This window comes from Telmatherina bonti (assembly GCF_933228915.1).
Source record: "Telmatherina bonti genome assembly, chromosome: 10".
Lineage (NCBI taxonomy): Eukaryota > Metazoa > Chordata > Actinopteri > Atheriniformes > Telmatherinidae > Telmatherina > Telmatherina bonti.
In genome coordinates, this window is record NC_136628.1 from 22,482,970 (window position 1) to 22,503,424 (window position 20,455).

Here is a 20,455-nt window from a genome sequence, read left to right on the forward strand (position 1 = left end):
TGACACAAAAAAGTCACTTTATTTGTACGTGGAACCTTTCATAAAGGTTCACAAAAGATTATGTTACAAAACTTCCAGAAGTTTCAGGAAATGTTCAAGGGGAGGCTTTCTGTCGCTTTACACAGGAGCATTAATGAACCATTCACACAGGTTTTCTACTAAGAGATTTTATTTGAATTTCAAATGTATGGTCGACTTTAGAATTTTAAGAGTAAAGAAATCTCTGCAGGAGTGATGACGTTCCTCGTCTTCAGTTTCTACCCTTTATTAAGCTGAATTTGAGCTCCTATTAATGATATGTCTGAGTAATTATGTCCTCTCAGTGATTTCTGCTGTTGTAAACAGTTACTGACGATGCTCCATGCTTTCTGCTGCTTTAGGAGGAGGAGGTGGAGGAGAGGCTGGGGAGATGGGGGGGCTGATGTGCCGAGTGCGTCAGTAAGTCAAACATGTTCCAATAACGGACTGTATTATCTGCTGCTATTTGCAGTTTGCTGTAGCCAGGCACCAGACTGAGCTTGAGCAAAAGGCAGCAGCAGCATCTCTGGCTGCTCCTCTGTGATGGAAACGTTCTCAACAGGATTGACATCTTCATGGCAACTGACAGAAAAAAGGTAGGCAGAAAATATATTTCAGTTTTTGTGCTGGGTGCACACAGTATGAACAAAAACTGAATCCTTTATTAAGTTTTGAGTATATTTTCAGAACAAATTTGAACCACAGCTACATTTACACATTTGCCTTAGTTTCTTGCATTGACTTTGCTGTTTTCTCACTGAGTTCATTTGATTCTTATCCATATTCTTTTCTGCAGGAGTTTTACCCTTGCTCTTGGCACTGCATTCATCATGCCAAGCAAAACACTTTCATTTGAACTTCAGCTCTAAGAGGACAGAGGATGGCAGGAGGCGTAAGGACGAGTGCAGGGACAGAAAAAAGGTTATATGTAAAGTTGTGTGCCATCATTGTGTTACTGGGAGCTGACCTGAACTGGCTGGGTTTGAAAGACCAGCTTGGGGTCAATGCCCAGAACAGTGAGAGAAGGGTACTGGCACATATTCCTGGTGACGTCATCATAGGAGCCCTGTTTTCTGTCCACCATCAACCCCCTGCAGACAAGGTACCTATTACGTATTATTGGTTGTGTATCCATTTAATAACAATGACATAAATTCTAATGATCACTTTGTCATTTCACCTTATTCAGGTCCATGAGCGCAAGTGTGGCGCTGTGCGTGAGCAATATGGAATCCAGAGGGTGGAGGCAATGATGCACACTTTGGATCGGATCAATGCAGACCCCAATATCCTTCCCAATATCACACTGGGCTGCGAGATCAGGTCAGCAACCAATCACAAAACCTCTTTTGCTGTTGTCATAAGCAAGAAGTTGTGCATTCAATAAATTAGTAGTCTTTAAGGGGAACATGTACTCACCCTGAGAAGGAAGCATTAAGGAAGCAGTTTTAAGGTAACAAGATAGGACGTATAGAAGGTAAACCAGGGGAGCTGTTTGTTGCTAAGCAGGGTGCAGACAAGTGAACAGGAGCAGATTGACAGATAATTCTGCGAGAAATAGCTCAGTGCAAAAATTTCACAGAGTAAATCAGGGTGTCAGGTACTGCAAGAGGTGACTGGCAGGAGCTCCGGCCTCAGAAAGTTAAAGAAGTGTCAGAGTTTTTCTTTAATCGAGTAGGCTACAGTTTTTTAACACCACACGTGTGTTGACAGAGTTTCTGACATTTAGCCTCTCCACAGTGACTGTGGAGTGGATCTTTTAAGTGTAACTACACTCTGAATGAAGGAGGAGAATAGTTTTTTGTTTGTTTTGTTTTTTTTTAATAATCTGCAGCAAACTTAACTTTAGGAGGCAGGTCACATGTCTTTGCCACAGCTCAGCAAGGGGGACCGTCCAGCGAAAATCAAAGGGGAAAAGTTTTTTGACTTTTCGAGACACAAGCTTGATTTGACTGGTTCATAAGGTGAAAGACTGTTAGCTTTTAAACAAAATCCCTGTTATCCCTTCATATGTCCAAATAATGAACTCTAACCATAAGCAATGACACCCCTGCAATATCCTTGTTCCACTCTTGCCAAACTGTCATGATGTGAGCTCAGTCTTTGTACGCCAGGGACTCCTGCTGGCACTCCGCAGTGGCGTTGGAGCAGAGTATTGAATTCATTCGGGACACGCTGGTATCCAGCGATGAGGAGGAGAGCCAGGGCAGATGTAATGCAGAAACGGGTAGTGTGCTTCTTCAGGGGAAGAAGCCCATTGTGGGACTGATTGGACCAGGATCCAGCTCTGTGGCAATACAAGTGCAGAATCTCCTCCAGCTTTTCAACATCCCTCAGATAGCATACTCAGCCACCAGCATGGATCTCAGTGACAAGGTAGGATACATTTTGATGGCAACATCTCCTTATTGAATAGTTTATGTATGAAACAATAATTGATGGGAAGTTGGAGATTGGATGCCAGGTAAAGCCAAAACTCATGCACATCTTAATTATAACATTTTTTTTTAGATTTGGTTAGTATTATGTCTGATTTCCACTTAACTATGGTCTCATTCTGAAAATAAGATAGAAGCCAATGTAAAGTGACAAAGTATTGTTTATTGCACACAAATTTGCAAACTGGTGAATAGATAGTTCTGAAAACATGCAAGACTTGTGTACAAGTAAACTCCCTCCAACAGAGCTTGTATAAATACTTCATGAGGGTGGTGCCATCAGACATGCAGCAGGCCAGAGCCATGGTAGACATTGTCAAGAGGTACAACTGGAGCTACGTATCTGCAATACACACAGAGGGTAAGGCTGTGTATAAATGTATTACCTTTCATCTCTTCCTCTCCAGCTGCAGCTATACATATGGATTAAGCAGCATATGTTTTCTGTTACATCTATCCAATCTAATGTGCAATAGTGCAATAGGAAGTTTAATCCTTATGAGGTTTCTGAGGTTTAAAATGATAAAATGTATGCATCTTTACCATATGCAGTTTTTCGTTTATTTATGTTATGTGAGGGAACAGAAAAGCAGCATTAGGCAGTTATTTTCTAAGGAACACAAAACATTTGAGGGTTTACAATAATGGTACAAATAATATACTTAATTAATGTGTAAATCATGATAAACTAATGCATTGATTTATGAAGACTGTATCATGAATTCTTGTTGCTCATCATGAACTAATGATGATCTCAATGTTGATTCATGCGATTACTTGACCCCTAAGTGATCATCAATAATGAACATTAGTTCACTGTTAATTCATCAGTATGTCAACAGATTTGCCAGTTTGGATACAAGTATATCATTTAATTCCTGCTACTATTTTTATTTAAAGCAAGACACACTCAAGGAGGTTCACTTAGGTGAACATGGATATGTAAAAGCACTTGGGGGGATTATTAGAGTTTTAAAATCACTATTAATACAGTACATTTAACAAAGTTATGACACTGGTATGTATGGAAATGCTTTATATTAAATATATCGCTGCTTCAGAAATAAAAAAAAATAAGAATAAATAAATAAACTTAAAATCAACCTTTATTAATAGTCAGGCTTTAATATCCATATTCACACAGATAAACTTCTTTGAGTGTGTCTTGCATGAATAAAAATTAAAAGAAAATCAGTAGCAGGGAATTAAATTATATGTTTCTATTTAAACTGCCAAATATGTTAACATATTGATTAATTAACAGTGAACTAATGTTCATTAATTGATGATCAATTAAGGATCAAGTAAACACATGATTTAACATTGAGATCATCATTAGTTCATGGTGAGCAACAGGAATTCATGATAAAGTCTTAATTAATAGATGCATTAGTTCATCATGTTACATTTTACCTAAGTATATGATTTGCACCATTATGTACCAAGTGTTACCCATTTGAGTTTAAACAGGCTCCAGCAACACATATAAGATAAGTCTACATCCTTACAAAGACACACATACACATAAACACCCTTGTTGTTTGTGGTCACCAACCACTGACATAACACAGACCTCAGACCCAGAAAAGTTGGGAAATTTCCTAAAATGTTCTAAAAGCCTGAAATTAGAAAATTCTAAAGCATAAAATGTGATTAAATGTAAAAAATTAAGTCTTAGTTTTGAACTTCATTTAACAGATAAAAGTACAGTGATTATCAGTGTCTTAACCGATAATCAACATTGTATTTAAGACCTGTTCTGGTCATGTAGCCGACCTGCTTTCAGTTGCTGATTGCTACACACGCTCCTGGTTTGTTAGTAATCCCTCAGAACATTATCTGCTTGGTTTGCATCTTCTCTCGAAATTCTTTGTTCTTATAGTTGACATCTGAATTCCATTGGCAGCACATCTTGAGTTCTTGGCTGAGTTTTGTTTTTGTTAGTTTCAATTTTCCATTCCATTAGCACTATGACCTCACAGCAAGAAGGTTCGATACTCAGCTGGGGTGGGATTTGGACAGTGGCCTTCCTGTGTGGAGTTTGCGGGTTCTCCCTGTGTATGCATGGGATCTCTCCGGGTACTCTGGCTTCCTCCCACCGTCCAAAGACATGCATGTTAGGTTAATTGGTTACTCTAAATTGCCCCATAGGAGTGAGTGTGAGTCGTTGTTTGTCTCTGTGTGGCCCTGCGCTGTCCAGGTTGTACCCTGCCTTTCACCCAAACACTGCTGGGATAGGTTCCAGCTTCCCTGCGACCCTTCATCGGATTAAGCGGTTAGGATAATGAATGAATTTTTAGCAAGAGCATTGTTTTCTGTTTATTTTAATGAAAAGTCAAGTTTGCCCCATGGTGATGTATTCGTGTCCTAAGTCCTTGTCTTTAGCTGAAGACAAATATTGTTGACATATTTGAACATAAATGCCAACAAGATGTTGCAAACATGTTGGGAGAGAGGCAAAAAGCAGCATTGTTTATAGTATCTGTAATGGTATTCTGGAAGGATTAACTGACCCCAGGGAGGCCAACTCTGGTTCTCTGGGGCCTCAGTCCTGCAAGTGTTGGGAGTTTCCCTGCTGCAACACAACTGGCACAAATCAAGCTTGTGCAGAGCTTGATATCAAACTCTACACAAGTCTGCCAAATTTCCATTGATTTGGTGTGTTGCAGCAGGTAAACTCCGAACACTAGCAGTACTGCAGCTCTCAAGGACCGGAGTTGGCCACCCCTTAATTAACCACTGACAGATTGGTTAAGATGCAGGTGTCAGGATTGGGTGTAAATGGAGCATCTTGGGTGCCACCTGAGGCACCACATGAAAAACTATCATTCCACCTTGATCAATAATATTTAGGATTTCCAAAACACCTTTAACTCAGCATGGCCCACCACTGCCTCCAGCAAGGAAGTATGAACTGTGTGCAGAAACACCTCCGGGCAAATGGGCATCTGTGTGAATGACATAGACAAATACATATGATAATAGGTAGCATGGCTTGATATGTGTTTGTTTTTGGGTAAACATATGTCGTCATCAAGCTGAAGGCCTTTTACCTGGAAGTCTCAGCTGTGCCATGACATAGTGTAGCTTCATAAACTACAGACTGCAGAATGCAGTTAGATCAGCTTAATAGATAAATTAATTGGCATTACAAAGATGAGAATCAGTCAAAAATCACCAGACTTCTTAGCAGCTAAACTTTTGTATTTAACAGATTCTTCTTGAAATGTGCCAAAGATTGGATAACAATCAGTATCTTCATTTTCCCAATTTCATTTTCCCAATGTGCACTCAGGTTGCACATGGAACCTGAGTGAGTTTAATGAGTTAATCCGAGTTAAAATGAGGAAAAAATTTTCTCATACACAAAAGCTGGCAAAAAACTAAATAGTGACACACAGCATATGGAAATATGAATTTGCTTATGTTTCTTTTCCCTTTTGTTACCTTGAAGCCACCCCCAAACCCTGCTACATCGCAGCACTAAAATACAGCCTTAACACAAACGCAGTGGAGCCATGACTACTCCCATCGGTTCAGGAAAAAACCTTGCCGATGTATGATTTTCTATTCTGCTACTGTGCATTTACTGTTTTTTTTTTTATTTTTTTTTTTTTACCTCTCAGTGGTTCATGGTAATTTATTTCTGAAACAAATACTTCTCGATAAATTCTAAATCTCAACTGACTGTTTTCCTATCTTTTCTCATAAAAATACCAAACTATTGTTAAGGAGGATTTAAAATAAGGTCTTTTGCATGCCAGATGTTCTTTTTCCATGATAAAACCTAATGCAATGGGAATCTCCTATAAAGAAAAGCCCTTGCACCCTGTCTTTCTAGTGTTTATAAGTCCTGTAGGCAGTACAATTGGGTCAAAATGATTTGGTTTCAGTTGAACTATAAATCCTAGCGTACATGCATGGACTCACATTTTAAACATGATAGTCTCCTGCAACCAAGAAAGTTTTCACCACTCTGTGCAAAAATGTGCAACTTTTAAAGAGGTTTCATTCTAATTGGTAATTTAAAAAAAAATGTTACACACACTTTGCCGCCTGCACAACTGTCAAAATGATCTATCAAGAGTGCTTTAGCCCTGTTTGGAACACTGCAAGGCATTTGCATAAGCAAAGTTTTTGACCCAATAAATAATAGCAAATTTCAGACTTTCATATCTACAGCAACAGAAACTAGGTGACCTAATTTCCATGAAAAACAGGGATCAATTCCCATGATATGGACAAATTTTCCAGATTCTGAAGTACTGTGCAGGCATTACACCAAATGTATTTGTTGTTGAACTTATTTTGTTCAAACTCAGGAGCAAGAAGCTTTGTCGCTGAGAACCTAACAATGATTACCTTGTCAGATCATTTCTAAATGCTTGTGTCATAGGGTAATGGCAACAAAATGTAGCAATTAATAAATAAATGGGTCTATTTTTACAGATGGTTAGCTTTGATTAGGTTACAAACACTTGACTGATTCATGTGACTCCCTTCATAGGCAATTATGGTGAGAGCGGAATGGAGGCATTTAAAGACATGGCAGCAAAAGAGGGGATCTGCATCGCTCATTCTGATAAGATATATAGCAACGCAGGGGAACAGAGCTTTGACAAGCTATTGCAAAAACTCAGAGGCCATCTGCCCAAAGCTCGAGTGGTGGCCTGCTTCTGTGAGGGCATGACCGTTCGAGGCATACTGATGGCCATGAGACGACTACGTCTGGTGGGAGAGTTTTTACTGGTTGGAAGGTGAGTTGTAAACTATTTGGGGCATATTTGGACTTGTTATTGTTTGTTTGTTTGTTTGTTATCTTCAGAGGTTTAAAGAAGTATACATCACTTTCAAATCAAGCTTTCTTTTTTTTTTACAGACGCCAAACATCTTCAAACTTGTCAGATATAATTGTTGTCATTTGGACCATTTTTGTCCTCTCATCATTCTTGTCATCACCTTCATTATTCCCATCAACTTCATGGTGACCTGGTAAACGTAAGGTATTTTCATATTCTTTCTTGTGACTGCCGTGCAAAGCAATTTATTTATTCTCAGATTCCTTGCAGCAAGTAATACATAAAACTGTATAACATTGTGATTTTTACAATTATGTCATTACAAGTCATAAAACAGCATATCAGTTATTCTGTTTCGTACTAACGTACCCATCCTTGAGGACAAATAAAGCACAAACTGTTGCCTATTATGATTAAATATGCTACACTGTCATCCAACCTTGAAAATATTACATTGCCAAAAATCACTTACTGAAAACTGCTTTTTCTCAAGTTTAATTTGAGAAATTTTAACACCTCAAAGTAATTCTATTATCGCCAGTCCATCTGTTGATGTTTTTTTAAAAAGAGAAACTGCTAAAGATTGGGCAAATTCTGCAGGAAATGTCATATGCAATTAAAGCCATGAGTGAAGAAAACAAGCAAAAAAAAAGAGGGGGTTGATGTAGCAGAAGGTTTCACTCTTTCCGAGAATAATGTGTTTTATTTTAAGGCTCTCTGGCTCACTCTTGTCCCTGGTGTTCTATAAATGCCTTTCCTCATTAGGAGCCACATATGTGGGCTGTCGCTCAAATCTGACAGTGGGAAACATCAAATAACCTTGAACTACATATTGCAAAACACCATTCTCTATAAGCTCTAAGTGTCTACACATGGGCCCCAGGTAGTTATGTGGTTGTCATGTGCCCATTTTTAGTGATGCTAAGTTAATGAGATGTTTCTTCTAACTGTGTTGTGTTCAGGGTGATTAAATTTGAGATGTACTTCTCAGGTTGAGATTTTTTTCAGGCACATCTATTGGAAAAGCAAGATGATTTCTTTCTTTGCTTTTTTTTTTTCTTTTGTTGCATTGCTTTTTTTTTTTTTTTTTTTTACCCTTCAGCATTTCTAGCTTTTTAATACAACCTGTCTTACTAAAATCAATATTAACGCTCAGCTTGTTTTGAAAGAAACCAACACATATGTTTATTTATAGTAAACGACACATGCTCTGTGGAATTAAAATGTTCCATTAACCTAACACATACACACAAAAAAATTAATATGGTGTTATATAATCATAATAAACCCATACATGACTTCAGAATTGGTTGTTCTATGAACTCTTTGTCAATCAGTGTAGTACTCTGTACTAAGCTGAATCACAAATCTGCAGACATAGATATCTTAAGGTCAACTATCTTTAAAAAAGAGAGAAACAATCAGAAAAAAATACTTGTGTTGCCAAAACAGTTGTGGGCGTAATGGATGGCTGGCACGTGGAATTTAACCAGAACAGGGCTTGAAATCTCTTTTTCAAATTCTTTTTCTTTCTTTCAAGGCAAATGCTACAATTTTGCAACATGTCTACAATACAATAATTGCAGCATACATTTATATAATACAGCATACAATCATAGCAGTTCAAGGTGGCCTCTGCAGTAGATATGCTATACTTCACAACCTTTGAAAAGTGGCCTTGGTTGCTATTTTACAGGATGAACAGCCTGGTTTTAAGGAGATCTAGGATGGAAAGGGTTATTGACAAACACTGGCTATCTTGATCTCTTGTTTCTTTTTTTCTCCTCTGCCATCACCATAAGATTGAGTTCTGTGAGTTGATAGCAAATCTGTGCTTCTGCGGGTTCTGACTGCTATATGCACGATCCCTTTGCACAAGTGCTCCAATCAACCACTTTGAATTTATAGTGTCGGTAAAACATCCCGATCCCTCCCTGGCATTCCACCCGCTATTACTGCCATGGAGCAGAAACACAGCCACTGAGGATACTTAAGTGGCGGAAGAGAGCTTTTATTCCAATTGGATCTGACATCTGTTACTTTTTTTTGTGTGCCTGTCTTACTTTCTCGTTGAGGACAGCTATGTGCACCTTTCTGGTTTGCTGCAACTCTTAGTGTTCACTCAGAGAAGAGCTGGCTGCAAAAGTTGACCAATATACAAGAAAAATTAGATTGTGTGTTTACATGCCTGTGTATGCACTTGCGTGCATGTATGTGTGTGTGTGTGTGTGTGTGTGTGTGTGTGTGAGCAACACATTCGAACACTTTAGTGTGTCTTCAGGCATGTAGGTGGTGTAGCAGCATGCTGCATGCAGTATATTGCCCTCCCAGGTCGATGTGTGGGTTTCAGAGCGCTTGTTGAAGAGTGATTCAAACTATCCAGAGTCAAAGCGTTCCATGCTTTTCATATCCATTCCTGCTTTTCTCTCTCCCTCTTTTTTTTAACGCCAGTATACAATTTCTGTGCTCGCTTCTCTAAGGATATGTTATGAAATGATCTCCTGCCTCACCAGAATCAGGCATTACAAAACACCCACACAACTGTTGTATAACTCCTGCTTGGTGAGAGAAGTTTGCAAAAAAGACTTCTTTTGCTTTTTGTAAAAGAAATATTCTTAAGCAAGACTGCAAGTGAATTGCAAATCTTTGTGTCAGTGAGGTGTGTTTTTTTTTTTTTTTTTTTTTTTACATGTATGCACGCATGTGAATGTGTAAACAGCATTTTGTCTTTGTTGGTTGTGGACAAGTATCTACAAAGGGATAATAAAACGTCTCATTGCTGAAACAGCTTATTGAGTCGACCATAGAACTGCAGGATGTAACACTTGAGCATTGTCATCGCAATGCACATGTGTGCAATAGTCACATCGCAAGTTCCTGCAACGTAGGAGGCAAATAATCTCAATATGTTCCCATCAGTTTCAACCTGACAAATGAACCTTTTTGGTAAAAAACAATAGATATTGGAAGAATATTGTAAGAATAACTGTCAAATACAGCAAACAAAACATACTTGTAAGATTCACAAAAAGAGGGAAGATGTGTGCAGGTTCATGTCAATGAGATGGCAGGAGTGCAGCAGGACTTTTCATCTGGAGAAAAATTCTGTATTTTCTCATATCACAATATATATCGCAGGGTTAGAAAATATTGCAATGTCGATTTTCTCAAGGTAGTGCAGCCTTAGTTTCTACCCATAAGTTTTCTTTTTGTTATTTAAATCAGAGTACATTATACATGCCAGCAGATAGTCCAGTCTGAGGATGTTTGTCTGGTTTTTAATGTTATCTATCATCTATCCATGCACACAGCTTCCCTTTTCTTTCTGGCTACAGTAACAAAGAACTTAAACATCCTGATAGAACTGATACATTGGATGCATAGGTCTGAAAATAACGCACAGAGGAGGTAGTGTGATGATATAATGATTTTAAATTAATATTGCAGCAATAAATGTGTTCATTTTAGAAGCATGTTGCTTCTATGAATATATGAAAAAAAAATCTGACATTTAAATGATAATGGACAGGTTTATTCCCTGTTGTTGTAGTAGCAGTTAAATATGTCAAAAAATGTAAGTAGGTTTGTCCGAGCTTTTAAATTGCATTGTGTACAACCAGATTCAGGACTAAGTGAGGAAAATTTGATATTCAAGAAAGATTTCTAAGTTCATTAGTTAGTATGAACAGTTTGCCATCTGTAATTGTTGCTGCTTCTACTTTTTCTCTTCTCCAGTGATGGCTGGGCAGACAGGTACGATGTGACTGATGCCTTTGAAAGGGAAGCAGCCGGTGGAATAACGATAAAGCTAAAGTCTGCATATGTGACTTGGTTTGATGATTACTACCTGAACCTGAAGCCTGATGCCAACCAGAGGAACCCCTGGTTTCCTGAATTCTGGCAGCACCGCTTCCAGTGCAGGTTGAGAGGACATCCACAGGAAAGCACCGTGCATAACCGCACATGCACCTGTTAGTACATTAAAGATTGCATACATTACACATGCTTAGATCATTTTCACTTCACTTGTTTACACATCCTAAAATCTGTTTTCCAATAAGCAGATTAATGTGGTTGCAATGATCATGTTGATAGTATATAGTGTGCCCTTACAATAATTATGTTTCTGCACAGGGAGAGAGTCTCTACGTCACCAATACGCCCAAGACACCAAAATGGGCTTTGTCATAAATGCAATTTATTCAATGGCTTATGGTCTTCATGCAATGCAGCAAGCCCTTTGTCCAGGATATAAGGTACGATCATCAGCATTGTGCTCATTAAGAATCTTTCACAGTTTGTAATAGCATTGACAGCATATGCTTTCCTCCAGGGTTTGTGCGAGAACATGCGCCCCATTGATGGCCGCAAGCTGCTGGATTTCTTGATGAAAACCAACTTCACTGGTGTATCAGGGGAGATTATCCACTTTGACCAGAATGGAGACTCACCTGGCAGGTAATAATTCTGGTCAGAACCAAATAAAGGAAAGGAGGAGGAAGCAGAAATATGTTTTGAATACATGTTGCCAATGTGTGCCTCAGGTATGAAATCATGAACTTCAAGCAGATCGGTGAGGATGAATATGCTTACATCCATGTGGGAAGCTGGGATCAGGGTGGCCTAAAGATGAATGATGAAGAAATTTGGAGTAACAACAGTGAAATAATCCAGTCAGTCTGCTCTGAGCCATGCAAAAAGGCACAGATTAAGGTAGGATGACCCTTTACTGCACTGCAATTTACATTGTTGATACTTATTCAACAAACAACTCGCTGTGTTGACATAAGTAACGTGAGCTGTTTGCCTGTCTTGTCATTTGTATATTATAAAAATTCAGCTATTCAAATAGTGGCTGTTGCTTTTGTGATGGGTCTCTCCAAAAAGACATTGTTCTATGCTTTCATGTTCCCATATACTGGAGAGACGTTATGACAAGGAATTGTGTCAAACACGGCCCACACACCAGTCTTAATTGATCCCACAGGTTTCCAGTCTTAAAAACCAGTCCAATTACATCATCAAGTCCTCCACAAGGGATTCAGGGCAGCTTATTGTTAAAGCTTTAATCATCTTCCATCTGGGCTTCTCTAGCTCCCTTCAGCCCATCCATATCATGGAGAACATTGCATTCTTCCTCCTCTGAATCATCCCAAAAGTCTCTGCCATATTAGAAAACCCGTGTTAAAAAGGAGTAGAAAACAAGAACAAAATATGCAGTTTCATATCTTTAGGTTTTTTTAAAGCCCACACTCTGAGCTTTGGGTTGTTCTGACCTGTTTTGACCTTGTCAATGTTGCATCCAATTTTGTCTTCTCTCAAAGAAGAGTTATTCTCTGCCTTTCACTGCATCATGATTCATTTTTCTGATTTTAACTAACTAACTGGCTGACCCAGGTTAACATTTCTCAACTCACATGCAGACGCGAGATGACAGAGAGAGAGCGGTTTAGAATCTTTGCTTACCTACTGTAAATAAGCAAGAACAGTTATTTCTGCCACTCACTGACAATTGTGCCTACATGATTGCCATGAAGTTCATCTGTATTAAATAGGACCAAAATCCCACCGTGCTTCAAATTTCCTAAGTTCATCTGCTGTAAGCTCATTGAATTACATTCATTTAGAGGATGCTTTTATAAGCCAACAAGAAAGGAACATATTAAGGGGCAAAGCAATTCTGACTGAATGGTGCCAGCGCTACCTTCTGAGTTGCCGCTGACCCAAAATAAATAACTCTTCATACATGAATTATACAAAATATGAATGCCTTCATCAGTCTGTGAAAGCAAAGACATCTAGACATAGAGACACTGGTCATATTGGGGTTAATGATTCAAAGAGAGATGTCTGTGAAAGGGACAGAGAAACCAGTGTGTGTGTACAGTGTTTGCATTTTGAATCTGGTGGGTTATAGTAAATCATCAAAACTCTGAAGGCCTTTTAAATCCATAATTTTCTCATAATGTGTTCCTATGCTAAATTTCTATTTATAGAATGCATCAAGCAGCTTACTCCTGTTTACTTGGCTCAAAAACTGTGTAGACCAGTATGGTGTTGCAGCTGACTGTTAAAGGAAATACCATGGAGTAGGAGAATTGTTTGTTTATTTAACTTTATATATCATTTGATTGTCCAAATTCCACTCATGGTAGTCAGATGAGCTTACTGTCAATGTGATTATAGCAGTTCAGACTGTGCTGTTGTTGAAGTACCCCATCTACGTAACTCAGTCTGACCTCGCAAAAGAAAAATAAGAATGAGCGCATTCTAAAATGACACAGATGTGTTTAGATTAATGAAAAGCAGTGCATGTCTGAAAGGAGTGCCTGTGCTGGAAAGCTGCTTATTTGTTTTGTGTTTTTTTTATATTTATATACATATATTTTATATATATATATATAAGTATATATATATATATGTATATATACATTTATATACATATGTATATATACATATATATATATATATATATATATATATACATATATATATATATATATATATATATATATATATATATATATATATATATATATATATATATATATATATATATATATATATAATATATTATATATTTATTTATTTATTTATATAAATAAATATATATATAATATATATATTATATAATTATATATATATATTATATATATAATATATTATATATATTATATATTTATTTATTTATTTATTTATTTATATATAAATTTATTTATATATATAATAATAATAATATATATATTATATATTTATTTATATAAATAAATATATATATAATATATATATTATATATTTATTTATTTATTTATATATAAATTTATTTTTATATATATATATATATATATATATATATATATATATATATATATATATATATATATATATATATACGTATATATATATATATATATATATACATATATATATATATATATATATATATAGATAGATAGATAGATAGATAGATAGATAGATAGATATATAGATAGATAGATATAGATATATTTACATATATATATATATATATATATATATATATATAGAGAGAGAGAGAGAGAGAGAGAGAGAGAGAGAGAGAAAATATTAAAAGAAAAAATACAAAGAAGAAATATACACTTCTCTTGATCTCCTAAGGAAAAAAAAATACTAATATCCAAGTCCTACAGGGCAGTCAGGGTGCAAGATTAGCTATAGAAAAATACCATTAGAGCTTTGAGACCTTTTTGCCTTCTCATACAGGTGTGTGTGTGTGTGTGTGGCTGTGTGTGTGTGTGTGTGTCTCCAGGTGATCCGTAAAGGAGAGGTGAGCTGCTGTTGGACTTGTACTCCCTGTAAGGAGAATGAGTTTGTGTTTGATGAGTACACTTGTCGAGCCTGTGTCCTGGGCTCCTGGCCCACGGATGACCTGACTGGTAAACACTTTGTTTATGTCTCTGTTACTCAGATGAAAAGGATTTCCATACACACTGAATCTGGGTCACACACTGAGAGCCTTCCTACTAATCTCTTTACATCTTATTTGCCACAAACACACATGCACATGACTAGCTAGCAAACACAGTACAAAAAGCATGTAACTGCAGAGAAATCAAATGTTTATGCTGCACAAACATCAAGAAATTTTAGATCCCTGTCACACTACAAATTCAGCTGAAGCCAGAGTCCTAAGCTGTCGAATCTGTCAAAAATTGTTTGAACTTTTTATCCCCTACTATATTTTTTTTACCTTTTTTGTCCTTTTTGTTGAGAAAAAGCTTTTTGTCTCGGTTATTCTTCATAGCAAATAGCTCCACATGAGGACATGTCTTTTTAAAGCTTATTGATTATACTGCAAGTCTGCTACAACCAATGCCTACTTACCCTTTGACTAAAACAGCCGCAAAGAAATCAAATATTTTCTTAAACATTTCTATTTTTTGTCGTTTCCCTCAGGTTGTGAGCCAATTCAGGTGCAATACGTACGTTGGGGGGATCCAGAGCCCATCGCTGCTGTAGTTTTTGCCTGTTTGGGTCTCATGGCAACACTTTTTGTCACTTCTGTTTTTGTAAAGTAATTATAATCAATACCTTCATAGATATTTACTGTTGTGTCTATGTACAGATTTACAATCAGCCTAGTGGAGCCATTTAGAACCACATGGTTGAAAAGTCTATTCTGTGTTTATTTCCATAAATTCATGTCAAAAAACGTTTTGTGGGTCAAAGGTACTGTATAAGTTTTTAAAACATAATTATGCATATTATGTGGTTTTGTTGATAATCAAGTAAAGAAATATCTACAATATAAATCAAGTTTTTGAGGTGCTGCAGAAGCTATGTTGTTTTGATTTTGGCATTTAATTATGTAGACTGCTTACATGCAAATAAAATAAAAAATAGGAAAATAAAAAATAAATGTATCTATATTTTTTTCAAAACTACTAATGACTATGATAAATTAAAAATTGTATCATTTTTTAAATTGTACATTTTGAACAGTTAATTATACATTTGTGACAACTTGTGGTCAAGCCACATGTGACATGAAATTTCAAAGTTAATTATTCAACACTAATATTTAAAAAAAAGCTTCAAATTCTGGGTCAAAGCAAGTTACTGAGCTGACCTAGATAAATATGAAAATCTATTAATAAGCTGCATGCAATGTTTAGTAAAACCAACTTGATCTGTGACTATCTGAGGTAACCCCTCATTGAAACCAGAAGTTTATAATCCATTTAAAATGACTTTTAAGTATCTCAGTTAGTTCTAACTGAGTCTTCCATTCATGTGTAGATTTTGGGACACTCCTGTGGTCAAGTCATCCAGTCGTGAACTCTGCTACATTATCCTGGCTGGAATCTGTCTGGGCTATCTGTGCACTTTCAGCCTTATCGCTAAGCCACACATTGTCTACTGCTACCTGCAGCGTCTGGGGATCGGTCTATCCCCCGCCATGAGCTACTCTGCCCTGGTCACCAAGGTACTTTGTTTTCCATTTCCATTCAGCCTCAGGATGTACAGTCCAATATGCACAGTTAAGTAGAGGTAGTGTAGTGTGGTGTGCTTTTCACAGGTGAATATTGATTTTATTAGTGAGTTTTAGTTCCCTACACTTTATGTCAAGATAACTGGTAGACAAAATACTATTGACGTTACAACCTAAAACGTCCTCACTTTACCTTCAGTTGAGTCCAACTTAAAATAAAATCATTCTCAGCACACTTTACAGAAAAGGTTGTCAAGCAGAATTTAGGGATGATAAAAAAAATAGTTAAATTCGAAGAACCAATTTAGCCGAACTCATTTAAAATAAGTAAATGAACTACAATATTTTTTATGACATACGCATTTGTAGAAAGTTGTTTATTTGCGGAATCCAACACACTGCATCAAAAAGTTTTGCATTTTTTCATATAAAGCAGCCTTTGGAGGAAAAGAGAGCTGATGAACTGTAAATAGACATCACTGCTCTTAATATGAGTCATCACTGCAGACAAGTTGCTCTGGAGAATTGAATCAGATGCTTTTTGTAGTTAAGAATTGTTTCTGAATTGTAGACTTTAAACCAGACACTTCAATTTTTTGTAACATTGACCTTTACCTTCACCAGTGCACACCCACCCGTATGCTGCAGTCTTCCTGCTATTCTACTCCCATGTTTTGATGGCTTCAGCATAAACAAGCTGAACACTAGTATTCAGCTCCAGAGACTGGATGATATCCAGTTGTCAGGGAAGAATGGCAAAAATTGATGATGTGTGTGGGCTGATATTTAAGATCAGGGAAAAGGATTATTGTCATGAATCATTGCAAGAGGTATAATCCACAGCCGGTATAACTAAAGCCTGTATAACCATTTGATCTATTTTTGATCCAGACCAACCGTATTGCAAGGATCCTGGCAGGCAGCAAAAAGAAGATCTGCACCAAGAAGCCGCGCTTTATGTCCGCCTGCGCACAATTGGTCATCGCCTTCCTACTCATTCTGCTGCAGCTGGGAATTATTGTAGCACTTCTTATCATAGAGCCACCACAGGTGTGTGTATGTGCATGTGTTACAATGCAGATGATCATTTACATATATTTAAACCAACACTATGACTTCTCCATTCTCTCCTGTTAGGTGATCTATGATTATCCCAGTATCCGTGAGGTACATTTAATCTGTAATCTGACCACTTTGGGGGTGGTGGCACCACTAGGTTACAATGGACTTCTTATCCTCAGTTGCACCTTCTACGCCTTCAAGGTAACATTAGCTCAAAATACAATATGTCGCTGTATTACCATTCTACACCTGTCTTCGTCTATTTTTTCCATAGTTTTCCACTCTATATGATTTTTTTTTTCTCTAAAGCTTACAGTGTTTTGAAGATTTTAAATTCTTCCTTTTTTCTCCTACAGACTCGTAACGTGCCAGCTAATTTTAACGAGGCCAAGTATATTGCCTTTACCATGTATACCACCTGTATCATCTGGCTGGCCTTCGTCCCCATTTATTTTGGCTCTAACTACAAAATCATAACCATGTGCTTTAGTGTCAGCCTCAGTGCCACAGTGGCTCTTTGCTGCATGTTTGTCCCAAAGGTAAGAAACAAACACAGAGTGACAAAATATCAAATACAAGTTTTTCAGTCTCTTTTTCTTTCCTTGTGTCTTTATATTTTGTGTTGTGTATTTTCATGGTCAGGTATACATCATGCTTGCCAAGCCAGAGAAAAATGTCCGCAGTGCTTTCACTACATCCACGGTTGTACGCATGCATGTGGGCGATGCCAAGAAGGCGACCAAGTCTGGCAAGTCTACAAGCAGCATGGCCAGCTTGTTTCGGGGGCGTGGCTCTACACAGGACAACATAAGGTATGAAGGAGATTAACAGAGACATAAAATGATTTGTATCAATTTCAGACGACCGGTTGACCTACTGGCAATTTGGAAGCCTCAAATGTTCTCCTAGACTGTTTAAACTAGAGGTGTCTAACCCCAAAGAAAAAATGCACACACCCACAGAGCAGTATCTCCAACAAACCTGTAGGTTAGCAACTGGCTTCTTCTAAATGAAAAAAAATCACTTTGAAAATGAGTATCATGCAGGATTTAAAAGCAATTAAGTGAACTAAATATAAAAATGTTTAAAAGTAAAAAATGAAGACCATATTTCCCATAGGCTTTCACAGTATATCAGATTACTTCTTTTTACAACTGCAGATGTCTCCCCCTGTTGGCCATTGCCAAAAAAGGACATTTTTGATACCTGGAAGCCGTTTTCATCTTTTAAATACAATATATGCTGGTATTTGTTTGACTGCTTTGGATTTGAGCTAAATAGATCTTAATTATTTGCTGGATTACAAGTAATATAAACTTGACATATCAAATTGATATATTTGGTTTAGCCAGAATAGGCATTCAAATCCAAAAACAGCAAAAAAAAAAGAAAAAAAGACACGGCTGCTTGTGCCAGAGACTTTACTCAAACACGGATTTGTCTGTTTATGAGTCTGCACTTGGAAGTACTGATGAAACATTGTCTATGCCAGAACATAACCATCCCTGTTTGGTCTAATACCATCTACATAGAGATCAACCTACTGCAACAGGCTTGATATGGAACCAAGTAAAACTGTTTCCTGAACTGAAACAAGCCTACCTCATTTGGGTTACATACTCCCAAAGGAAACTCACAACCTTTGAGGATTCCTCTTTCTAGGGAAGATAATAGAAGAAGACTTAATATGACACAGGACGCAAAAGATAGAACAAGCTGTATGAGCAATACAGGCAAGATGAAATGATGGAGTACAAGATGGTTCTTTAGTCAGTGCTCTGGTATGCCAATGATGGGGTTTAACATTACATACTGTATGTATCTCTGGAGAAGACTTGTAATGTGAACAAATCATAATTTTTTGTATGTCATATGTTTTACAGTTCCAATGGGAAATCTGTAACGTGGGGACAAAACGAGCGTGGCTACAGGCCAAATTTATGGAAGAGGATGTCATTCCATGTTAAGAAAAAAGACCCAGTTGAGGTTAATCAGACAGCCATCATCAAGCCTTTTTCTAAAGAGGGAGATACGCCTGCAGACAATGGGGTCAAAGAGCAGTATGAAGAGCCGCAGGTGTCTCAGTCTTTCACCTGCTTGCCCTCGCAGTCACCTCTGCCTGCCTTCAGCCAGCATGCAACAAAGACAAAGGGTCTCCATGAGGAAGAAAGAGCCAACGAGGCACAAGTTTTACCTACATACGTACCTGAGCATCCCGCCAAGGTCAGACGAAGAGGCGGAGACAACGGCCAGGGCACCACTATGGTGGATGGGGGAGACATTAGCATCATAAGTGTGGGTGACATTGGCCAAACTCAGGGTACCACCATCATGGACCAAATAAGCTGCGTGGTTAACCGTTTCACTGCCAACATCAGTGAGCTGAACACCATGATGCTGCCTGGAGGAGCCACTGCCAGCCCTCCTTCCAACACTGCTCCGCCCGCCACAACAGACGCCTCTCCGTGTCCTCCTCAGTACCTCACACCCAGGAACAAACAGGCTCCTTCCACTGTCACCACGTATGCGGAAGTAACAGCTGTCTCAAATTTCTGTGATAATCGACCAGCAAGTAAGATTTACGATCACTTATCTGGCACTTGCGTGACTGGCAAACGAGCCAAGGATATGGAGGAGCTGATGGCTTTGACGCCTCCATCCCCATTTAGAGACTCATCTCTGAGCTCCAATGGCAGCACACCCCCCTCCTTGTCCCCAGCTTCTGAGGCTGAATATGACCAGCTGCTGCTGAGACACTACAGTCAAAGCTCATCTTCCCTTTAAACCTGCACTTTTGCCCATGCTTACACTTTATTTGGAATATTGCAAAGTTTTTAAGACTAAACTTCAGCATGGACCAAACTATTTTATGCCTTTTTACGTGTGAATATAAAGGATAACTTGGTTTTTAGTAAAAACATGTTGAGGACACACCCACAGATATCCTCATTTGAGAAGATAGAGAGAAGAGTATCTCTAAAAGTATTGATTATACAGCTGAAAAACTGCAAGCATTAACTGCCAAAACAAAACAGAGCACATATACTTTCTTTTGTTTTGTTTTTTTTTTTTTTCATTGACTGGGTCATTTTTAAGACACAGAAATCCACACATGGGCATTTTTTTTAAAAAATTCCAAACCCAGTTTAAACTCCAAAGAAAACGGG

The 20,455-nt window shown here is 37.6% G+C and overlaps 1 protein-coding gene across 1 annotated transcript; it reads left to right on the top strand.

Moving 5' to 3' along the window:
- Nucleotides 1–898: 898 nt before the first annotated feature.
- Nucleotides 899–20,072, top strand: LOC306761182 (metabotropic glutamate receptor 5-like; the record flags this gene model as incomplete). The annotated part of the gene is made up of 17 exons (XM_079247283.1): nucleotides 899–1,120; nucleotides 1,208–1,341; nucleotides 2,133–2,394; nucleotides 2,703–2,817; nucleotides 6,964–7,213; nucleotides 10,991–11,226; nucleotides 11,390–11,511; nucleotides 11,589–11,713; nucleotides 11,800–11,968; nucleotides 14,544–14,670; nucleotides 15,191–15,308; nucleotides 16,034–16,220; nucleotides 17,118–17,276; nucleotides 17,364–17,489; nucleotides 17,645–17,827; nucleotides 17,931–18,100; nucleotides 19,172–20,072. The coding sequence occupies 17 exons, from the start codon at nucleotides 899–901 to the stop codon at nucleotides 20,070–20,072; spliced, it is 3,606 nt and encodes a 1,201-aa protein (XP_079103409.1).
- Nucleotides 20,073–20,455: the final 383 nt, after the last annotated feature.